Here is a 19757-nt window from a genome sequence, read left to right as displayed (position 1 = left end):
AGGGATAGAAAGTTGAAGTCCCCCATATATACTTATGCATACACATATGTTGATATACATATAAAATACTTTTAGACTGAATTTATTGGTTTCTTGGTAAAAGGAGCACCCAGTAAGGAAACTACCAAATGCAGGCAACTTATGAGTTGGTTATAAATGACAAGTTATATATTGATCTGAACTGAAATGAATTGAGTTGGGTTAAAGAAGCTTGCACAGGAACAAAAAAGGAGCAGACCTAGATGGCATGCAAGTGGTTAACATTTAGGATCTTAGAGAGTTGTTTGAGACATTAATGGAGTGAAGTGATTTACAGAATATTATACAGTCAATTTATATAGAGGCTGAACTTGAACTCAGGATTATACTGACTTCAAGGCCAACTTAAATTGGATCCAAGGCCACCTCTCAGTGACAGCAATTGCTTTGTGGATTGAATGAACTGAGGATATTTAGCCCAAAGAAAATATAAGAAGAATGTGATAACCGTTTTCAGGTATTTGAAGGGTTATCATAAGGAAGTAAGATTAGACTTTTGGAGGGTTTTGCCACAGATTTTACAACTAGGAATAGTCAGTGGAAATTATAGAGAAATTCATTTTATCTTCCTCTAAAGAAAGTCTTTACAAGAAAGTAGCACTCTCTTAGAGTAGAATAGTTTACATATGAATTAGTGAACTTCACTTCACTGAAATTCTTCAAGAAGAGGATAGATGATCACTTATTAGAAATGTCGCAGAAGATATTTATGGATAGATAAAATTTTTACTAGAAAAGGAACTACAAAATTCCTTTCACTGTGAGATAAGGATATCCTTGCAGAAGACTCTTGTAAAGTAAATAGAAAACTTAATCATTATCATCCATCTTTTATGACTTGAAAAAATTAAGACTTCAACTTAATTTTTCTTAATTTTATTCTTATATCCTCTCCATTACATACTATTGACTCCTTTCAATAAAATGTTTAGAATTTTTTTTCATTAATAGGGTTTTTAGAAATTGTTACTTTTTCACCTGGCCACCCACTCTGTAATTCTCACAAGAAGAACCAGGGACCAATGGTAATGCTTGCTGCAAAATATGAGAGAATATCTGGAATACCCTTAAGCTACATCTTAAAAATAGTTTGTCTTATGTTGATAGTTTATAAAAAAATTATTTTCAAGTTATTTGTGTACAATTTCCAAAATATTTTCTTAGCTCAAATTACCTTTATAACATGGCAGAATTTTTTTTAGATCATTTCTGTCTAATGGGGACCTGCATCAGCCATCTCTAAAATGAATGATCAATGAAGAGACACTAAACTTAGCACTAAAGATGACACACTTCCCTTTTTTTCCACTTTTTGACTGAAAAGTGTATGTGTCATTTATTTCCTCATAAACCTACATGTTTATAGGGTGATAGAGGAAAGTAGCCTGTGTGATATCATAGAAAAACACTTGACTGAGAGTTACATGATCTTGGTTCACATCCTGAGGAGAAGCATGCTCAGGGATAGAGAGAGTTGATTTGGAGTTAGAAGATTTGACTTTAAACTGTGGCTTAACCATTAAACTGTGTCTTAACCATTTATTATCTATATGATTTTGAACAAGCCACTTCCAACTCTTTGTGTTTCAGATTCTGCATCTGTAAAATGAGGGGTTTGGAATAACCCAGAGATCCTTAACCTTTTTTATAATGGACCCTTTTTTTGGCAGCTTGGGAAAATCTTAGAATAATGTCCATCAAATACCTAAAATAAAATACATAGTATCAAATATACTAAAATATATTTATTAAAATATTTTAAAAATCAAGTTTATGGATCCCAGATAAAAAATTCACATACTAGATAAATCCTTAAGGTCCCTCACACCATCAAATGTGTAATTATATGTGATAGGGCCTTGTCATCTAATTTTATTTTTTGGTGACCTTTGACAAGTCACTCTCTGAATTTTATTTTCCCCATCACAACAATCTGACGACTGTCAGGATGATGAAATACACTTTTACAGGTTTGTTATTTATTAACCAGTTGCTATTTGTCCTTTGTTTTCAAAGAGGATCATGACATCAATGAAGTGATGCTATGACATGCAAATAAATTGGATTTAAGTGAGGAAGAACTGTGCAGAGTCATTAGTCTCACTTTCACTTCTGGAGCCATAAGCATTCAGGGCAAGATATAGAGCAGGACAATTGAAGGTGGTTCTGGATGCTGTGGAAACTGTGGCTTTTTTTAAAGATAAGGCCTTTAACAGGACTCACTTTGACTTAGGCAAAACCCATTGAGTGAATAAAGCTAGGTAAGAAATGAGGCAGAGAATGGTCTCTTTTACCTACTCAAACATCAGAAAGAAATCTACACCTAGAGAGAGGACTGTGGGAACTGAGTGTGGATTACAATAGTATTTTCATCTTTTTGTTGTTGTTGTTGTTTGCTTACATTTTGATGCATTATAAACCTATTAACTTTATAATGCTATATAAATAAGAACAATTATTTTATTTTCCTGATCTATTTTCCCTTAGACATTCTATTTGTGATGGAATAGATCATCATTTCATGGAATTTGTGTTATGTCTTTCTGAGAAATGTACTTGAGAAAAAATATTTTGACTTTCTACCTTTTTTCATGTAGTGGTCAATTTGATGAAACAACTGCAATTTAAATGGAATTATTGGGGCCTTTTTCAATCTGGCAAAAACATCTTGTGAAGAAATAGGTTTTAAAGATGATGACTCTTCTATTAGCCTATACAGTGTGGCAAGTGTATCTCACTTTTATCCATTTTTCATCTCAAAGTTTTATACTCCTTGAAATCAAGAAAGTGATTCTCTTCCTCAGCTACCTTGATATGGATTTATGAAAAGCTTCTCTTTTTAAATGAAAAAGTTATACAGTTGTTTATCACCCCTCTCATTTAGATATTTTAGTGTCTATAAATTGTCTTTGTTACATTTCTCAAAGCAGTCTAGGAATTACTAGAATCCACCCACTGAATAAGGATTTCTGATGCAGCTTTTAATATGAGATTTTACTTGGAGATGTGTGAATAGAAAAGCAGGATTAAGACCATTATATTGTATTGCTTCTTTAATTAGAATGAGAGCTCCTATCCCATCTCCATTCCTATATGTTCCTGAGACTGATCCTCATTATAACATACTCACTAACTTGTCTTTCACATTCCAGGAGTGGGAATTTTTTAAAAATTTTAATGCTTTTTATTTTCAAAACATATGCATGGATAATTTGATAACATTGATCATTGTATAGCTTTGTGTTTCAGATTTTAGCATCAATATTCATTAAGGAAATTGGTCTATAGTTTTCTTTCTCAGTTTTCGATCTACCTGGTTTAGGTATCAGTACCATGTCTGTGTCATAGAAGGAATTTGGTAGGACTCCTTCAATCCCTATTTTTTCAAACAGTTTACATAGCATTGGAGTTAGTTGTTCTTTAAATGTTTGGTAGAATTCACATGTAAATCCATCTGGTCCTGGGGACTTTTTCTTAGAAGTTGGTTAATAGCTTGATCTATTTCTTTTTCTGAGATGGGACGATTTAGACTACTTACTTCTTATCCTGTTAATCTGGGCAAGCTATATTTTTGAAGGTATTCTTCCATTTCATTTAAGTTATCTAATTTATCGGCATAAAGTTGAGCAAAGTAGCTCCTAATTATTGTTCTAATTTCCTCTTCATTAGTGGTGAGTTCACCCTTTTCATTTTCAAGACTAACAATTTGCTTTTTCTCTTTCCTTTTTTAATCAGGTTTACTAAGGGTTTGTCTATTTTGTCGGTTTTTTCATAGAATCAACTCTTAGTTTTATTAATTAATTCAATAGTTTTTTTTTACTTTCCATTTTATTAATCTCACCTTTTATTTTTTGAATTTCAAGATTTGTGTTTGTCTGGGGGTTTTTAATTTGTTCCTTTTCTAGCAATTTGAGTTGTAAGCCCAATTCGTTGGCCCTCTCTTTCTCTATTTTATGCAAGTAGGCCTGTAGAGATATAAAACTTCCCCTAATTACTGCTTTGCCTGTATCCCACACATTTTGGTATGATGTCTCATTATTGTCATTCTCTTGGGTGAAGTTATTAATTATGTCTATGATTTGCTGTTTTACCCAATCATTCTTTAGTATAAGATTATTTAGTTTCCAATTATTTTTTGGTCTATTTTCTCCTGGCTTTTTATTAAATGTAATTTTGATTGCATTATGGTCTGAAAAGGATGCATTTACTATTTCTGCCTTCCTGCATTTGATTTTGAGGTTTTTATGCCCTAGTATATGATCAATTTTTGTATAGGTTCCATGAACTGCTGAGAAGAAAGTATACTGCTTTCTATCTCCATTTAGCCAAAGATCTATCATATCAAACTTTTCTAGTATTCTATTTACCTCTTTGACTTCTTTCTTATTTATTTTGTGGTTTGATTTATCTGATTCTGAGAGTGCAAGGTTGAGATCTCCCACTATTATAGTTTTGCTATCTATTTCCTCTTGCAGCTCTCTTAATTTCTCTTTTAAGAATTTAGATGCTGCACCACTTGTTGCATATATGTTTAATATTGATACTGCTTCATTATTGATGCTGCCCTTTAGCAGGATATAATGCCCTTCCTTATCTCTTTTAATTAGATCAATTTTTGTTTTTGCTTGATCTGAGATGAGGATGGTTACTCCTGCTTTTTTGGTTTTGCCTGAAGCATAATAGATTCTGCTCCACCCTTTTACTTTTAGTTTGAATGTCTCATCCTGTTTCAGGTGTGTTTCCTGTAAACAACATATAGTAGGGTTCTGACTTTTAATCCAGTCTGCTAACCACTTCCTCTTTATGAGGCAGTTTGCCCCATTCACATTTATGGTTAGAAGGACTGATTCTATATTGCTTGCCATCCTATTAACCCCTGCTTATGCTTTTCTCCTTTCCTTCCCTCTTAGCCTCCTACCCAGTATTAAACTTGTGAACAGCCCTCCCTTTTTAGGATCCCTTCCCCACCTTAAAGTTCCTCCCTTTATTTTACCCCTTTTCCTCCAAATTTCTGTATTCCTTTCCCCTTAGTTTACTCCTTCCCTTTCACTTTTCAATGAAGTGGAAGAAGTTTCACCATAAATCAAATATGTCTATTGATACACACTATGTTCATCTCCCTCCTTTCTTTCTCTCAGATACAATAGGTTACCTTTGCCTCTTCATGAGATGTAGTACCACCACTTTACACTTTTTTATGATATAATTTCCCTTCCACCTCTGGTTTCTAAGACAAATTGTACATATGTTCTTTACATATTTTTTTTGGCAGAAGTATAGTTCTCAAGATGTCTTTTTACCTTTTTATAAATCTCTTGAGTTCTGTATTTGAAGATCAAACCTTTTATGTAGGTCTGGTTTTTTCATCAAAAATAGATGGAATTCATTTATTTTGTTAAATGTCCATCTTCTTCCCTGGAAAACGATGATCATTCTTGCTGGGTAAGTTATTCTTGGCTGCATACCAAGTTCCTTAGCCTTTCAGAATATCATGTTCCAGGCCCTTCGTTCTTTTAATGTGGATGCTGCTAGATCCTGGGTTATCCTTATTGTGGATCCTCCATATCTGAATTGCTTTTTTCTAGCAGCTTCCAATATCTTTTCCTTTGTCTGTTGGTTCTTGAACTTGGCCACTCTATTTCTTGGTGTTTTGATTTTAGGGTCCCTTTCAGTAGGTGATTGATGAATTTTTTCAATGTCTATTTTACCCTCTGTTTCCAGAACATCTGGGCAGTTCTCTTTGATAATTTCCTCGAAAATAGTGTCCAAGCTCTTTTTTTCCTCCCATTTTTCAGGGAGTCCGATTATTCTCAAATTGTCTCTCCTGGATCTGTTTTCCAGGTCTGTTGTCTTTCTGGTAAGGTACTTGACCTTCTTTTCAATTGTTTCATTTCTCTGGTTTTGTTTGACTACCTCTTGGTTTCTCCTTGAGTCATTCATTTCTACTTGTTCCAGTCTAACTTTCAATGATGTATTTTCGTCACTCACTTTTTTATATCTCTTTGTAATTGTCCAATTGAGTTTTTATCTTCTATGGAATTTTTTCCCATTTTATCCATTTTATTTTTTAGAGAGTTATTTTCTTTTTCCAGCTCACTAATACTGTTTTCCTTGGAGTTGTTTACCTTTTCCAGCTCACTAATCTTGTTTCTCAATGATTTGATTTCTTTATCCACTCTGTCTTTGAATGCATGGGATGACTTCTCCAGGCTCTCTTGCCAAGCTTCCCTTTCCTTTTCCCATTTCTCTTCCAGCTCTCTTGTGAGAGCCTTTTTGATTTCCTCTATGAGATTCTTTTGTATTGAGGAGCAGCTCATATCCCCCTTAGGGGATTCCTCTGGGGACAATCTGTTTTTAGTCTCCTCAGTGTTTGAAGTCTGCTCTCTCTCCATACAAAAGCTGTCAATGGTTAGAGCCCTTTTGAATTTTTTGTTCATTTTGTCAGAGTAGGAATCAAAGAAAATAAATTGATAAGAGAAACAATTGGTCTGTTTTGCGGGGGATGGGGCTGGATGGTATTAATGGGCTTCCTCTACAGACTGGGGGTAGGGCAGCAGAGAGCCACTAACAGAACAGTGATGACTGTACTGAGTCTGCGCTCTGAGGCTCTGAGAACTCGCCGAGTCAGTCCAGGTGGGGGTTGGGGGTGGCCGGGCTCTGAGAGATGCTGGCTTTCTGGGGTTTTACTCTTCACCTCCGGTGTTTACACCCTCTCTGCTGCTCCTAGCTTGCTGCCAAGATGGAGTATCCACACTGGGGAGAAAGTCTTTTCTCAGAAACGGCAGAGATCGTACCCCTCCCCCTCTGGTCTGAGCTGTGTGAGCTTCCTGTCTCACTCTGGCTTCCCTGCCCTCAGTCTGCACTCAGTCTGACTGACCCTCCCCCGAGCAAACACAGACCTTTTCTGGCGACTTTCAAGGATGTCTTCTCTTGGTGATTATTTGTGGATTTCTTTCTGGGTCAAGCATTAAGTCTGAGGCTTGTCATGAAGTAAGTTTTGAGAGAAAACGAGGAGCTCAAGCAACTGTCTGCCTCCACGCCGCCATCTTGGCCGGAAGTCCCTTCTTATTTCTTTTTAAAATTAAATTAACCAATAGTTTATTTTATTGTTAGCTTTTACTTTTATTAGCTTAACAGTTTTCTTACTTTTAATTTTATTAATCTCTCTTTTGATTTTCTGTTCCCAATTTTCTGACTCAAGTCTAATTCTTATTCATCATGGTGCCTTATTTTCATCCAAAAATGTGTGAGAAATTACTTTCCAATATTAGATGTTCATCTAAACAAATGACCCTATGATATAATTTGCCTTTAATATGGGATAATGAGTTGCATTCTCTCTCCTACAATACTCCCCCTGCAAAAAAAAACAAAAAAAAACAAAAACAAAAAAAAAACAAACAAACAAAAAAAAAACTCGCTATACACACTTCAGCATTTAGAAAAGAACTCAAGCACAATAATTAATTTTTTAAAAACTATACTTCACCATATTCAAATTAAGGCTTTGAATGAGAGTGGACAGTTCTAACTCAATTAAGACATTCTTTTTACACTCCATTTAGGGAAGCCTTGTGGGATTTGGAGCCAGTTGTATACTAGAATTGAAATCTATGGGAAGGGAATAGCTTGTGGAAGGTTTCACAATTTTATTACCAAAGAATTTTATGTACCTATTCTCTTTTTCCTCCAATCTTACCTAAAAGTTCAAACCTCTAATAAACATCACATGGTTTACATCTTATGGTTTTTTGTCTTTATGGAACCCTGGATACAGAAGGAAAAGAGAAGTGGAAGCAAAAAGTATTATAATTTTATATTGTGGGACAAGGATCTGAACATATTTGTTTTTCAATCACATTTTTTTTAATTTAATAGTTTTTATTTACCAGATATATGCATGAGTAATTTTACAACATTGACAATTGCCAACCTTTTGTTGTACTTTTTCCCCTCCTTCCCCCCTCCCCCAGATGGCAGGTTGACCAATACATGCTAAATATGTTAAAGTATAAATTATATATATACACAGTTAGCCTGTGTAGGAAATCCAAAATGCAGGTGGACAAAAATAGAGGGATTGGGAATTCTATGTAGTGGGGTTCATAGTCATCTCCCAGAGTTCTTTTGCTGGGTATAGCTGGTTCAGTTCATTACTGCTCTATTAGAACTGACTTGGTTCATCTCATTGTTGAAAATGGCCACATCCATCAGAATTGATCATCATATAGTATTGTTGTTGAAGTATACGACTATCTCCTGGTCCTACTCATTTCACTCAGTATCAGTTCATGTAAGTCTCTCCAGTCCTTTCTGAAATCATTCTGTTAGTCATTTCTTACATAACAATACTATTCCATAATATTTATATACGACAGTTTATTCAGCCATTCTCCAATTGATCATATAAATTTTTTAATGGATGCATACCTAATTTATAATTTACTCATAGAAAGTTACATTGGGGACACTAAAAAGATATGTAAATTGTCTATAATTAAATAGCCAGTACTACACTGGACATCTTTCTTACCTTGAGATTGAAATTGATACCAAGCAAACATTTTGTTTTTCTTACGTCACTGAAGAAACTAATCCACTAGGTCAGCTTTTCTAAAACTAATTCAGCCAGAGAGTACATTGAGCTTGTAACACATTGACAGAAGCCATAAACACTCATGGGAGGAAGCTAGCGAATCTTCAGGTATGGAATCTTTTTCCTCACAACTTTCTTCTCTAAAAGAGGAGGCCACAAGAAATTTTGGAACAAAAAATGCCATATACATACATGTATATATGTATATGCATATATATATTTATATTTAATATTTATAGTTCTAAAATAATATTTTAAAAGAATATATTCCTAGTATCAATATTTTCCCATGAAAAGAACTCTAGGATTCTGTGAAGTGAAGTTTGGAAAATACTCCTTTGTATTATGAGTGTAGGATTGGGGAGAAGAGAACTGGATTTTGGTCATATCTCTGTCATTTACAAATAAAATTACTTTGGTCAAGTCACTTAATAGTTATTGAACCTTGGTTTCCTCATTTGCAGAATGAGGAATTTTGGATTAGATCAGGTGTTCCTTACTTGCTGTCTGTGAACTTTAATAATATATTTTGCTAGCTACATTTTAATATAATGGCCTATGCATTTCATTTTATTCATTAAAATATTATTCTGAGAAAAGGGTCTATGGGCTTTTCCAGACTGCCATTGGAGTTCATGGCATAAAAAAAGGTTAAAATTCTCTGGCTAGGTGATCTCAAAGATCTCTTCCTATTCTGACATATTAAGATTCATTTAGTAGCAGAATAGTCCAAGAGATACTCAAGCTTTTATCCTAGTTTTGTATTATACTAACTCAGGGCATGTATATTTCTTTCTGGGATTTTATTGTGAGTGCTAGAAACCTCCTTGGAATAGAACTTTGATTGTTCAGTCTTTTATGTTGTTGCTTTATGAAGGTGTTAAAAATGCCCCTTTAAAAGCCACGACTGGCAAATTGTTTAGTTAAATTGTGCGTGGCAGGCTCCTATGAATTCTTCACACCCATTACAATTTCCCTATAATGTGCCATCATCCTTGAGAGATTACACTTTAGATACTTGAAGTGTTTATCCAGAATGATGCAGCCCGATTATATGGTCCACTTGGAAGCAAACATCCCCAACAGCAACACACCCAGTCTGTGATCAAATATATAAGGATATGTTCTGATTGTAACATTCCCTCCCTTTTCACATAATAACAGTAAATGTTTATGAGGTTGCTAAACAAAAAAGGTTCTTTTCAAATAAAGCCCATTTTCTTGAATGGTAGGATTGGATAGTTGGATTATAGGCATTGCATTTTATAAATGGGAAAACCAAATATAGTGGTGGGGCAATTAAAGCCAACAGTGTATTTTGGGGGCAGAACCCTATAACTTGGTGACTGAAAGGGAGAATATTACAAAATGTCTAATTGTATTTTGAGGTAATATTAAAATATATGGAGCCTCTGAGAGCAACTTGAAAAACTCTTGATTCTGTAGATGAATGTAATGAAAATATAAAAATTTATGACATACACAAAGATCATTATCCTAAAGCTATCTTTATTAGGGATTAGTATTGTACCTCAAGTAGACTTCTACAATTAGTAATTCAATAGCAAGTCCATATAGGAAAATTACATCTTAGGAGACTCCTTCTCCTAATGAACTATGTTCTGCAATTTATAGTGTAAGAGAAGTACCTGGATCACTGAGAGGTTTAATAATTTATCTAAGGTAACATAACCAGGATGTGTCAAAGATAGGATGTAAACACAGGTGTTCCTGATGTTCTGGCCACTATGAATGAGGCACTTCCTCTGTGAATGTTTATATTCCTCTAATTAGTATCTGTGGGAAGATTTTTATATTCTTGTCTTTTATTAATATGTAAAGAAATCAGAAATGAATGCCATTAGTTGACACAAGGAAATTGAGAGCTCTAGTTCTAACCCTATTTTGACCCTCAATCTTATGGAGGAGCAGAAAAACATCTACTTTTGTGTGTGTGTGTATGCTGTGTGATATTTAGTACATTTTAGAAACAAGAAATCTTGTCTAATTGTTTGAGGTTAAAATGCTGAACCTGACATTCATTTTAGGTGCGACTTTGGTTGTGTCATAGATGGGATTCTAGTTAGCTTTATAGATGACAGAAAGTGGAGGTAGTTTGAAATTGGAAATAGGATCCCAAAAGAAGTTTACAATATTTTGAGCAAATATAAAATATAAATTGAGATATGAACAAAGTCTTAGGATTGAATGTAATATAACTATAATATGGGGAAGGCAATAGTTCCTATACTTTACCATAGTTAGATCATATTTAAAAAACATTGCATTAAATTTAAGGCAACTCATTTTAATCAGAATATTCACTGAGAAAATTCATGCACAAGATAAGTAATTAGAGTAGGGAGAACTGTATTCCATGTCAAAGCTCAAAAGAAGAATCAGTAGAAGAAACTGGGAGGGGGGGATCATTGCTTGAGAAGGAAGAACTCAAGAAATGAGAATTATCTTCAAGTGTTTCAAGGTCTGTTATATGAAAGAAGGATTCAACTTTTTCTACTTGGTCTAAGGACAGAACTAAAAGAGAGAGTGGAAGCACAGAAGATAATAATCTTATCTTAATGTGAGAAAAACTGCTTAAATGAAATAGTCCAAAAATGGAGATGACAACATCAGAAATTAGTGAATTCCTAATTGCTGTGGGTAATAGGATTATATATTTAAAACTGGAATGAATCCTTGAGAAATCAAATATGAAGTACCATTTTATAAATCAGGAAGCAGAGATTGCACATGTAAAAAGCTGAAATTTAAATCCAGATTACTCAACTTTAAGTGCATCAGCCCTTCCATTATTCCACATGAATTTCCTCTTGAAACTGGGTATGGAGACCACTTTTCAAAAGATGCTAGTTGATGTTCTAGAGGGAATTCTTCTTTAAGTACTAAAAGGACTGGGATTCATTTGTTTAGGATATAATACATTGTCAAATAATTATATGAAGAGAAATTATACTAAATATATTTTTAAAGCTGGACTGGAATAAAAAATAATATCTATACTTTCATTTTTCAGATAAGGAAGTATAGATTTAAGAGGTTTCACCAAAGTCACCTTAGAGATGACTATGAATTTATATAGTTCCTTACTGCAAATTGATGACAGATGTCATTCCTAATTAATAGAAAATATTTCTAAAAAGGAGAGGATTCTGCTTTTAGATTATGTTAAGTAATTACTTATTTAGTGAAAAAATATAACAAGCACTTCATATTTTAGGTGATATTTTATTGGTTTTATTGAAGTGTTCTTGACTATAATCATTTTGAAAGAAAAAATAAACAGCTATATACATCTCTCAAAAAGTAGTTTGATCTAGATATGGTGACACACATTCCAGCTCCTGGGAACGTTGATCTCTTGATCGAGGGAGTTCTGAGGTGCCGGTGGGCAATGTTAATTAGATATCTGTATTAAATTTGACAGCAATATGGTGAGCTTCAGGAAATGGGGATCACCACATTGCCTAAGGAGGGATGAATCAGATCAGGTGGGAAACACAGCAGGTCAAATTTCTGTGCCAATCAGTAATAGGATGAGTGCATGATTAGGCCCCTATATATAGTTCTAGCCTGAAGGAGATGAGAAGTTCTGGCATTGAAAGTGGAGAAAAAAGGGAGTTTTGATATAGTAAACTATAAAAGAAAACAGATGAATTGTTTACCAATTTTTATTTCACAGTAAAAATGCAGATTAAGATTCGTGTGGGGAGAGAGAGAGAGAGAGAGAGAGAGAGAGAGAGAGAGAGAGAGAGAGAGAGAGAGAGAGAGAGAGACAGAGAGAGAGACAGAGAGAGACAGAGAGAGAGAGAGAGAGAGAGAAGAAGAAGAAGAAGAAGAAGAAGAAGAAGAAGAAGAAGAAGAAGAAGAAGAAGAAGAAGAAGAAGAAGAAGAAGAAGAAGAAGAAGAAGAAGAAGAAGAAGAAGAAGAAGAAGAAGAAGAAGAAGAAGAAGAAGAAGAAGAAGAAGAAGAAGAAGAAGAAGAAGAAGAGGAGGAGGAGGAGGAGGAGGAGGAGGAGGAGGAGGAGGAGGAGGAGGAGGGAGGAGGAGGAGGAGGAGGAGGAGGAGGATAATTTAAGAATATGGATAATCAATTTTTGAAAAATATAATTCAATGACCACATGAAAAAACGTTCATAATTTCAGAGAAATGAAGATTTTAAGTGAAGGTAATAAATAATAGGTGCAATCATCATTCTCAAAGATTATAAAAGATGATAAAAATTAAATGTTGTTGAATTTGTAGCAAATAAGCCATGATATCACATTGTTAATAGAGTTTTAGATTGATTCAATTTTTTTGGAAAGCATATGGGATTCTATAAGAATTGAAATAATAGTCTTTTACTTTGAGTCAATGGTCCTAAATTTGTCATTAAATGTTTTAAATAAAACAATAACTGTATTTTAAGAAAGATAATATCCTTTTCAAAGTTCAAATTAGATATTGCAAAACACAAGAAAAGAAGTATTCACTCATCATGGTTTTAGAGCATTCCATCTAAATACCACTTTTAATGAACATTATTTTTCCACTGTAATTTCACAAAAAAGCACACTCTCATTGGGATTTTTAGAGAAAGTAGAATTAGCTTTACTGAATTGATTGCTTCTGTTAATTAAAAACTTCTAAAATCTTTTATTCATAAATACCCATACTATATCTTTTTAAAATTTTTAATGTTTTCCTCTAATCAGGTTGTTATGAAATAATTTTCTTTTCCTCACCCAGGTTGGGAAAATCAGGAAGACTGCAGCTCGGAAAAGAGAATATCATGTCCTCTTCATGGTCGTCACAGCTGTCATATGCTACCTGATTTGCTGGGTACCATATGGATTGATTGCACTAGTTGCTACATTTGGCCCCCCAGGCGTGGTGTCACCAGTGGCCAATATTGTACCATCAATTTTGGCAAAGAGCAGCACTGTATGCAACCCGATCATCTATATACTTATGAACAAACAGGTAAAGCTTAAAGTAATTCCTTCTTTAAATTCAAATGGGCATGTCAAAATGTCTTAACTGCATGGCTATTAAATATCTAAGATTTATTCCTTGTATATACCATTTTTGCCAAGCCCATGGAAATATGGTGACAATAAAATAGCAGAAATCATCAAGCTTGTAAGTTTGCATGACATAAATTTGGGAGTACACCCATGGCTACCTTAACCTTAATTAGATATTTTCAGGTGAGTGAAGAGTCAGTTTATGATCATTTCCATGAAACATAGAACAGCACAATTGATTTCCTTGGACCAGTGTTTCCTCCTCAGATTTAAGAGTTAGCTTCATAGAAATTTTCAGAATCATTGAATTTTACAACCAGAAGAAGCTCCAAAAATTGTCTAATAATCAGAAAATAATCAGTCTGGAATTAGAAGTAACTAAGGTAATTTAATTAAATCCTTTCTTTTTACATGTTTTATATATGGGTATGTATATGCATATATACATATATTTATATGTATGGTTATATGTGTATATATATATGTGTGTATATCTATCTATATCTATCTATCTATATAGATATATAGATATACATATCTATATATCTATATATTTATATCTATCTATATCTATCTATCTATCTATAGTAAGTTTGGCAACCCTATTGCTAATCTCTTCTCTCAAATTGAGAAAAACAAAAATTAAAACAATTTATCAAACATGCATAATCAAACAGAACAAATCTTCATATTGACTGTGCCTAACCATTCATGTTCCATTGTGTCCTTTTATTGTCATCCCTTTGTTGTGGGTACCCTATTTCTTCGTTGGTCTTTTGAGATAGAGGTTGGTCATTGTATTAATATAAATTCTTAAGTTTTTTTAAATTGATTTCTTTTTCCAATGTTGTTAGCATTGCACAAATTATTCTCTGCATTCTGCTTATTCCACCATCAACCTCCCAGTACTCCAGACTTACAATATAGGTGTTATTTTTTTAATGCACATTTTCTTTTCTTTTTTGGCTTGCCCAAGGTCACAAGGTCTCTTCACTACTCATGCCCTAATATGATTTAATTTTTCAAAATTTCTTAAGCGCGCCTTTCTCTCTTCTAATATTGTTACCACCTTGATACAGACCCTTATCTCCCCATTCCTGGAGTATTGCTATTCCGTGCTGTGTGGTTTGTCTGCCCCAAGTTTCTCTTCATTCTAGTTTATGCTCCATTCAGCCAGCAGTGTGATTTTTTTTTCTAACTTAACAGATCCCCAACCATGTTATTATCTTCATTACATAAACCCTAATGGTTCCTTATCACTTCTAGGATCAAATGTAAAATGTTCTGTTTGACATTCAAAGCACCCTATTTTTTAAACATAGGGCCTCATACTTTTCTAATCATCTTATACCCCACAGCTCACTGCTTTCATGTATTCTTTGATCTGGCTTTCTCTTTGCTGTGACTTAAACAAGACACTCCATCTCCTAATTCTGGGCATGTTCACTAATTTTCCCCCATATCTGAAAAACTTCACCAGTTTCCTTTAAATCTCAGATAAATCCCATCTCCTATAGGGAACACGTTTCAATATCTCTTAATTCTAATGCCTTCCCTCTGCTGATTTATTGTTTAAATTTTTTTCTTATATATAGCTTATTTGTTCACATAAAAGGGAGCAAGAGAATAAATATTTATATGGCATTTACTGTATGCTGGACATTGTGCTAGATATTTTATGAACTTTATCTCATTTGATTTTCACAATTCTGTGAGAAAGATGCTATTATTATCCCCAGTTTACAACTGAGAAAACTGAGTCAAACAGAGATTAATTTACTTGCACAAGGTCACAGAGCCAGTAATTGTTCAAGGTGGGGTTTGAAATTTGATTCTCATTATTCCATGTGCAGAATTCTATCCAGATACTCATGTAGCATGTTATCTCCCCAGAAGATTGTGAATTTCTTAAAAATAGAAATTAGTTTGTTTTTTCCTTTTTGGTTTTCCTAGCACTTACCCCAATGCCTAGAACATAGTAATTGTTTAAAATGTTTGACTGACTTCACTCTATTAATTAACTTCTCAGGTTTTTCTGAAACTTCTTTTTTTTAGTTCTTATAGCAGAATAATATTATTTTATACCCATATACCAAAATTTATTCTATCATCCCCCAAATGATGATGGACATCCTTTAGTTTCTAATTTTTTTTTTTTTTTTGCTGTTGCAAAGGCTATGTGTCGTTTCGTACATTTGTACATTTCTTCTTTCTCTGATCACTTTGAAGTTAGGCTCAGTTGCTGGGTCAAGTATAGAGTAAATTTGTAGGTATAGTTTTAAGTTATTTTTGAGAATGGCTGGGTCAATTCACAGCTTCGCTAAAAGTATTAATTGTAGATCCTCCGAAGATTGTCATTTTTCTTTTTTGTCATTTTACTAGTTTGAAGGTGATCTTTACAACTGTAGGGCAAATGAAATCATTAGGATCTTCCAAATATCCATGTTAGGAAAACAAACAAACAAACAAACAAACAAAAACAAACAAACAAACCATGACTATTCTGTTGATTCATTGGAGAAGAGTGTCTAGTGGAGGCAAAAATTATTTGACAAGTATTGAAAGAAGCATTTGCTCTTTTATTGGACCCCTGTTCATTTAACCTTTAAGAAATATAAACTCTCACAAAAAAGAGTCAATTAAAATGTATTTAAGTATCATTAAATCTTAAATGTATTTAAGAATCTCATTAGCAGATTTTATTTTCTTTTAAAAAGGTATTTTTAACATTTAAATGCAAAATAAGAAAAAATTGAAAAAAGAAAAACAGAAAAAGAAAAAAAGTGTCATATACCAAACTGAACATTAGGAAGGATTCAAAATATATGATAATAAATTTCTGTTTCAAGAAAACATATGTAATAGCAGACATTGTATTCATAAATTCATCTTTTCTTTGCTTCCTTATAGGTTTTCTTTTGTCAGCAAATTTTTCTTTTCTTGAAATGGATTAACAGGTCAGAAATAAATTGAGGAATGTTCCATGGTTATAATAAGCAAATATATATTTTTGAATTAATAATGTCTCAGAAGTGAAGGAAAAGAATGCTTCACTTTCCCTGAGTTCATTGTTTATCTTCTTTGCAAACTGAAGGACAATCAGCTAGTTGGGAATTATCTGTATTAAAATCCATCATATTCTATGATAAAAACACACATACTTGATATATGTCTAAATAGACTAGTGGGAAGTTTGGTAATGGGTTTTAGCAATGAGCCCCTTTCTTTTTTCATTAAACTAAAAAAAAAATGCTGCTTCCTTGAGTCCAGGTGCAAGATATCACTCCAGATTTTTGAAGGATATCCTTGAAGGATAGCTTAGTGAAATAAAGATATGCGGTTCAACTCTCTTTCACGTACATTCTCCAAATTTGTGCTACATCACTCCTAATAGTTACATTTCTAGAACTGACTAGATAATTCCCAAGGTCAAGTGACCTGGGTTTTTTGAAAAGTATTAGGGTTTCTCCTACTATTGGGATTTACCCTACACTATTTTGTTTACCTTTTCATAAGGGAAGGGCTGGCATATGAAATTCTTTACAGCAAAGTGATATTGGTATCATCTGACACCTCGATAGCTTCTGTCAACATTGTCATGATAGAGGTGAACCTTGGTTTCCAGCAATATATCCAGAGGTATTAGCTCCATTACAATTATTTTTTGCTGAAACTGAATTGCAGATGTGTGGGCCTGAATCCTCTCATTTCATCTTGAGTTTGCCTTTCTGAAAAAGATGTAAAAACATAGTAATAGAGAGTCAGAGAAGTGAAAAGAGCAAATTTCTGTGAAAGTGTATTCAATCACTGGCTTCTGAGACAATGACTTTAGAATTGGACAAGTCCCGTTAAAAATGTTCACTTGAAATTTTAGAATGATGGGATCTTAGCTAGGAATGAGCTACACCAGGAGTCTTATTTGTTTGTTGTCTTGAAATTATGATTAAAAGTGCCTTATACTAAAAAAAAAAAAAAAAAAAAGGGAAGCAAAGAAAAAATGCCACCACATTTATTAATCAAGAAATACCTACTATGAGTCTAGCACTGTACAAGGTACAAGAGAAACAAATAAAAATAATCAGATAATACTTTCTTACAAGAATATCACTGCCAAGTTTGATATCATAAAGCAGAACTTTTAAAATCTGCAAATTTGTTAAAAATTGACATTTTCATTTTAATATTATTGATTTTTAATATAATGTTATATGTTCTGTGCATTTAAAAAATTCTAAGAAAAAGTCCACAAACTTTACTGGAAAGTCATTGATCTATAATTCAAAATAGGTTAAAACCCATAAACTACCCTGGAAATTACCCTGGAAAAAAGAGGAGCAAAAGAGAAAAACAGTCATTTTAAGAGACAGTAATACAAGTAAGGGAGTAAGCAACATATAAGATGGCTTAATTCAATTCAATTCAATAACATTTATTAAATGTGCCAGGTATTATGCTAAGAATATAAATAATAAATAGGTGATCTAAATAAGCTATAAATAAGATATTTATATGTCATGCAAATATAAATATATATAAAATATAAATAAGAAAAAGGGAAAAAATGTCCCTTTTCTTAAGGACTAGGGAAAGACAACATGAAAAAAAGAAGCCAAAAAACCTTTTTTGTGGGGAGGGATATCAAGGGATATTTGTTACAAGGACATGTTGAAACCAACAAAGATGCTGTTGAAAACGGAAAATAATTTGAAAAATTCTAATCTGGACTCTCTATAAAGGAAGGGTTCAGGAGGAGTTTATTCCTCTATCCTCTAGCTTCTGTAATTCTAGTAGCCATAATGTCACCAATCCTCTGTAGGATATCTACCCAATCACTGGTGGCTTTCCTCTAGATTTGTTTGTATTTTTATTTTTCACTATTTCATAGTATCAGTGAAGCACTTCCGATTTAATATTTTCCCCCTTATTTTATTACTGCTGTACCTCCTTCTAATCATTTAATCATACGTAAATCATCATTAATAATATGCTATATTCTACTTAAGCTGACTCTACCTCTCTTCATTGCAAGTTGGCTCACATACAATTTGGATACTTCAAATTCTCTGATTCTGGACTTATTTCATTATCCATCTATTGTGCCTACCCAAGTTATATGAACTTACAGATTAATTATGTCTATACAGATGAATGCCAAAGTCTAGATAAAAATTATTCTTTGTTCATTTGGATTTTCCTATGTGGATTATTAGACCAATACCTCTTAAGTGTTTATGGATTTTTTGTAGGAATACAGGAAAGGGATGCAATTTATATGAAATCATACACAGATAGGAATACGAAGGATCTCACAACCATTGGTGTATTAATTTGCATTTCTCTGATCAGTAGTGATTTGGAACACTCTTTCATATGAGTGGAAATAGTTTCAATTTCATCATCTGAAAATTGTTTGTTCATATCCTTTGACCATTTATCAATTGGAGAATGGCTTGATTTCTTATAAATTAGAGTCAATTCTCTATATATTTTGGAAATGAGGCCTTTATCAGAACCTTTAACTGTAAAAATATTTTCCCAATTTGTTTCTTCCCTTCTAATCTTGTTTGCATTAGTTTTGTTTGTACAAAAGCTTTTTAGTTTGATGTAATCAAAATCTTCTATTTTGTGATCAATAATGATCTCTAGTTCTCCTTTGGTCATTAATTCCTTCCTCCTCCACAAGTCTGAGAGGTAGACTATTCTCTGTTCCTCTAGTCTATTTATGATCTCATTCTTTATGCCTAAATCATGGACCCATTTTGATCTTATCTTGCTATATGGTGTTAAGTGTGGGTTCCTATCTAATTTCTGCCATATTAATTTCCAGTTTTCCCAACGTTTTTCAAATAATGAATTCTTATCCCAAAAGTTGGTGTCTTTGAGTTTGTCAAACACTAGATTGCTATAGTTGTACTCTATTTTGTCCTGTGTACCTATCCTATTCCACTGTACACCTAGACAATTTCTTAACCAATACCAAATGATTTTGGTGACTGCTGCTTTATAATATAGTTCTAGATCAGGAACAGCTAGACCACCTTCATCTGACTTTTTTTTTTTTCATTAATTCCCTTGAAATTCTTGACCTCTTATTC

The 19757-nt window shown here is 33.3% G+C and overlaps 1 protein-coding gene across 1 annotated transcript in view; it reads left to right on the top strand.

Moving 5' to 3' along the window:
- Window positions 1-19757, top strand: part of LOC141561969 (opsin-3-like) — a 198127-nt gene that overhangs the window by 157644 nt on the left and 20726 nt on the right. The window contains exon 3 of the mRNA XM_074302013.1: window positions 13385-13618. Within this exon, the coding sequence (XP_074158114.1) occupies window positions 13385-13618 (234 nt within the window). The remainder of the gene's footprint in view (window positions 1-13384; window positions 13619-19757) is intronic.

The sequence above is a fragment of the Sminthopsis crassicaudata genome, chromosome 3 (assembly GCF_048593235.1).
Source record: "Sminthopsis crassicaudata isolate SCR6 chromosome 3, ASM4859323v1, whole genome shotgun sequence".
NCBI classification, from domain to species: domain Eukaryota; kingdom Metazoa; phylum Chordata; class Mammalia; order Dasyuromorphia; family Dasyuridae; genus Sminthopsis; species Sminthopsis crassicaudata.
Note: the sequence above shows the minus strand (reverse complement) of the source record. Positions and strands in the feature narration are given on the sequence as shown.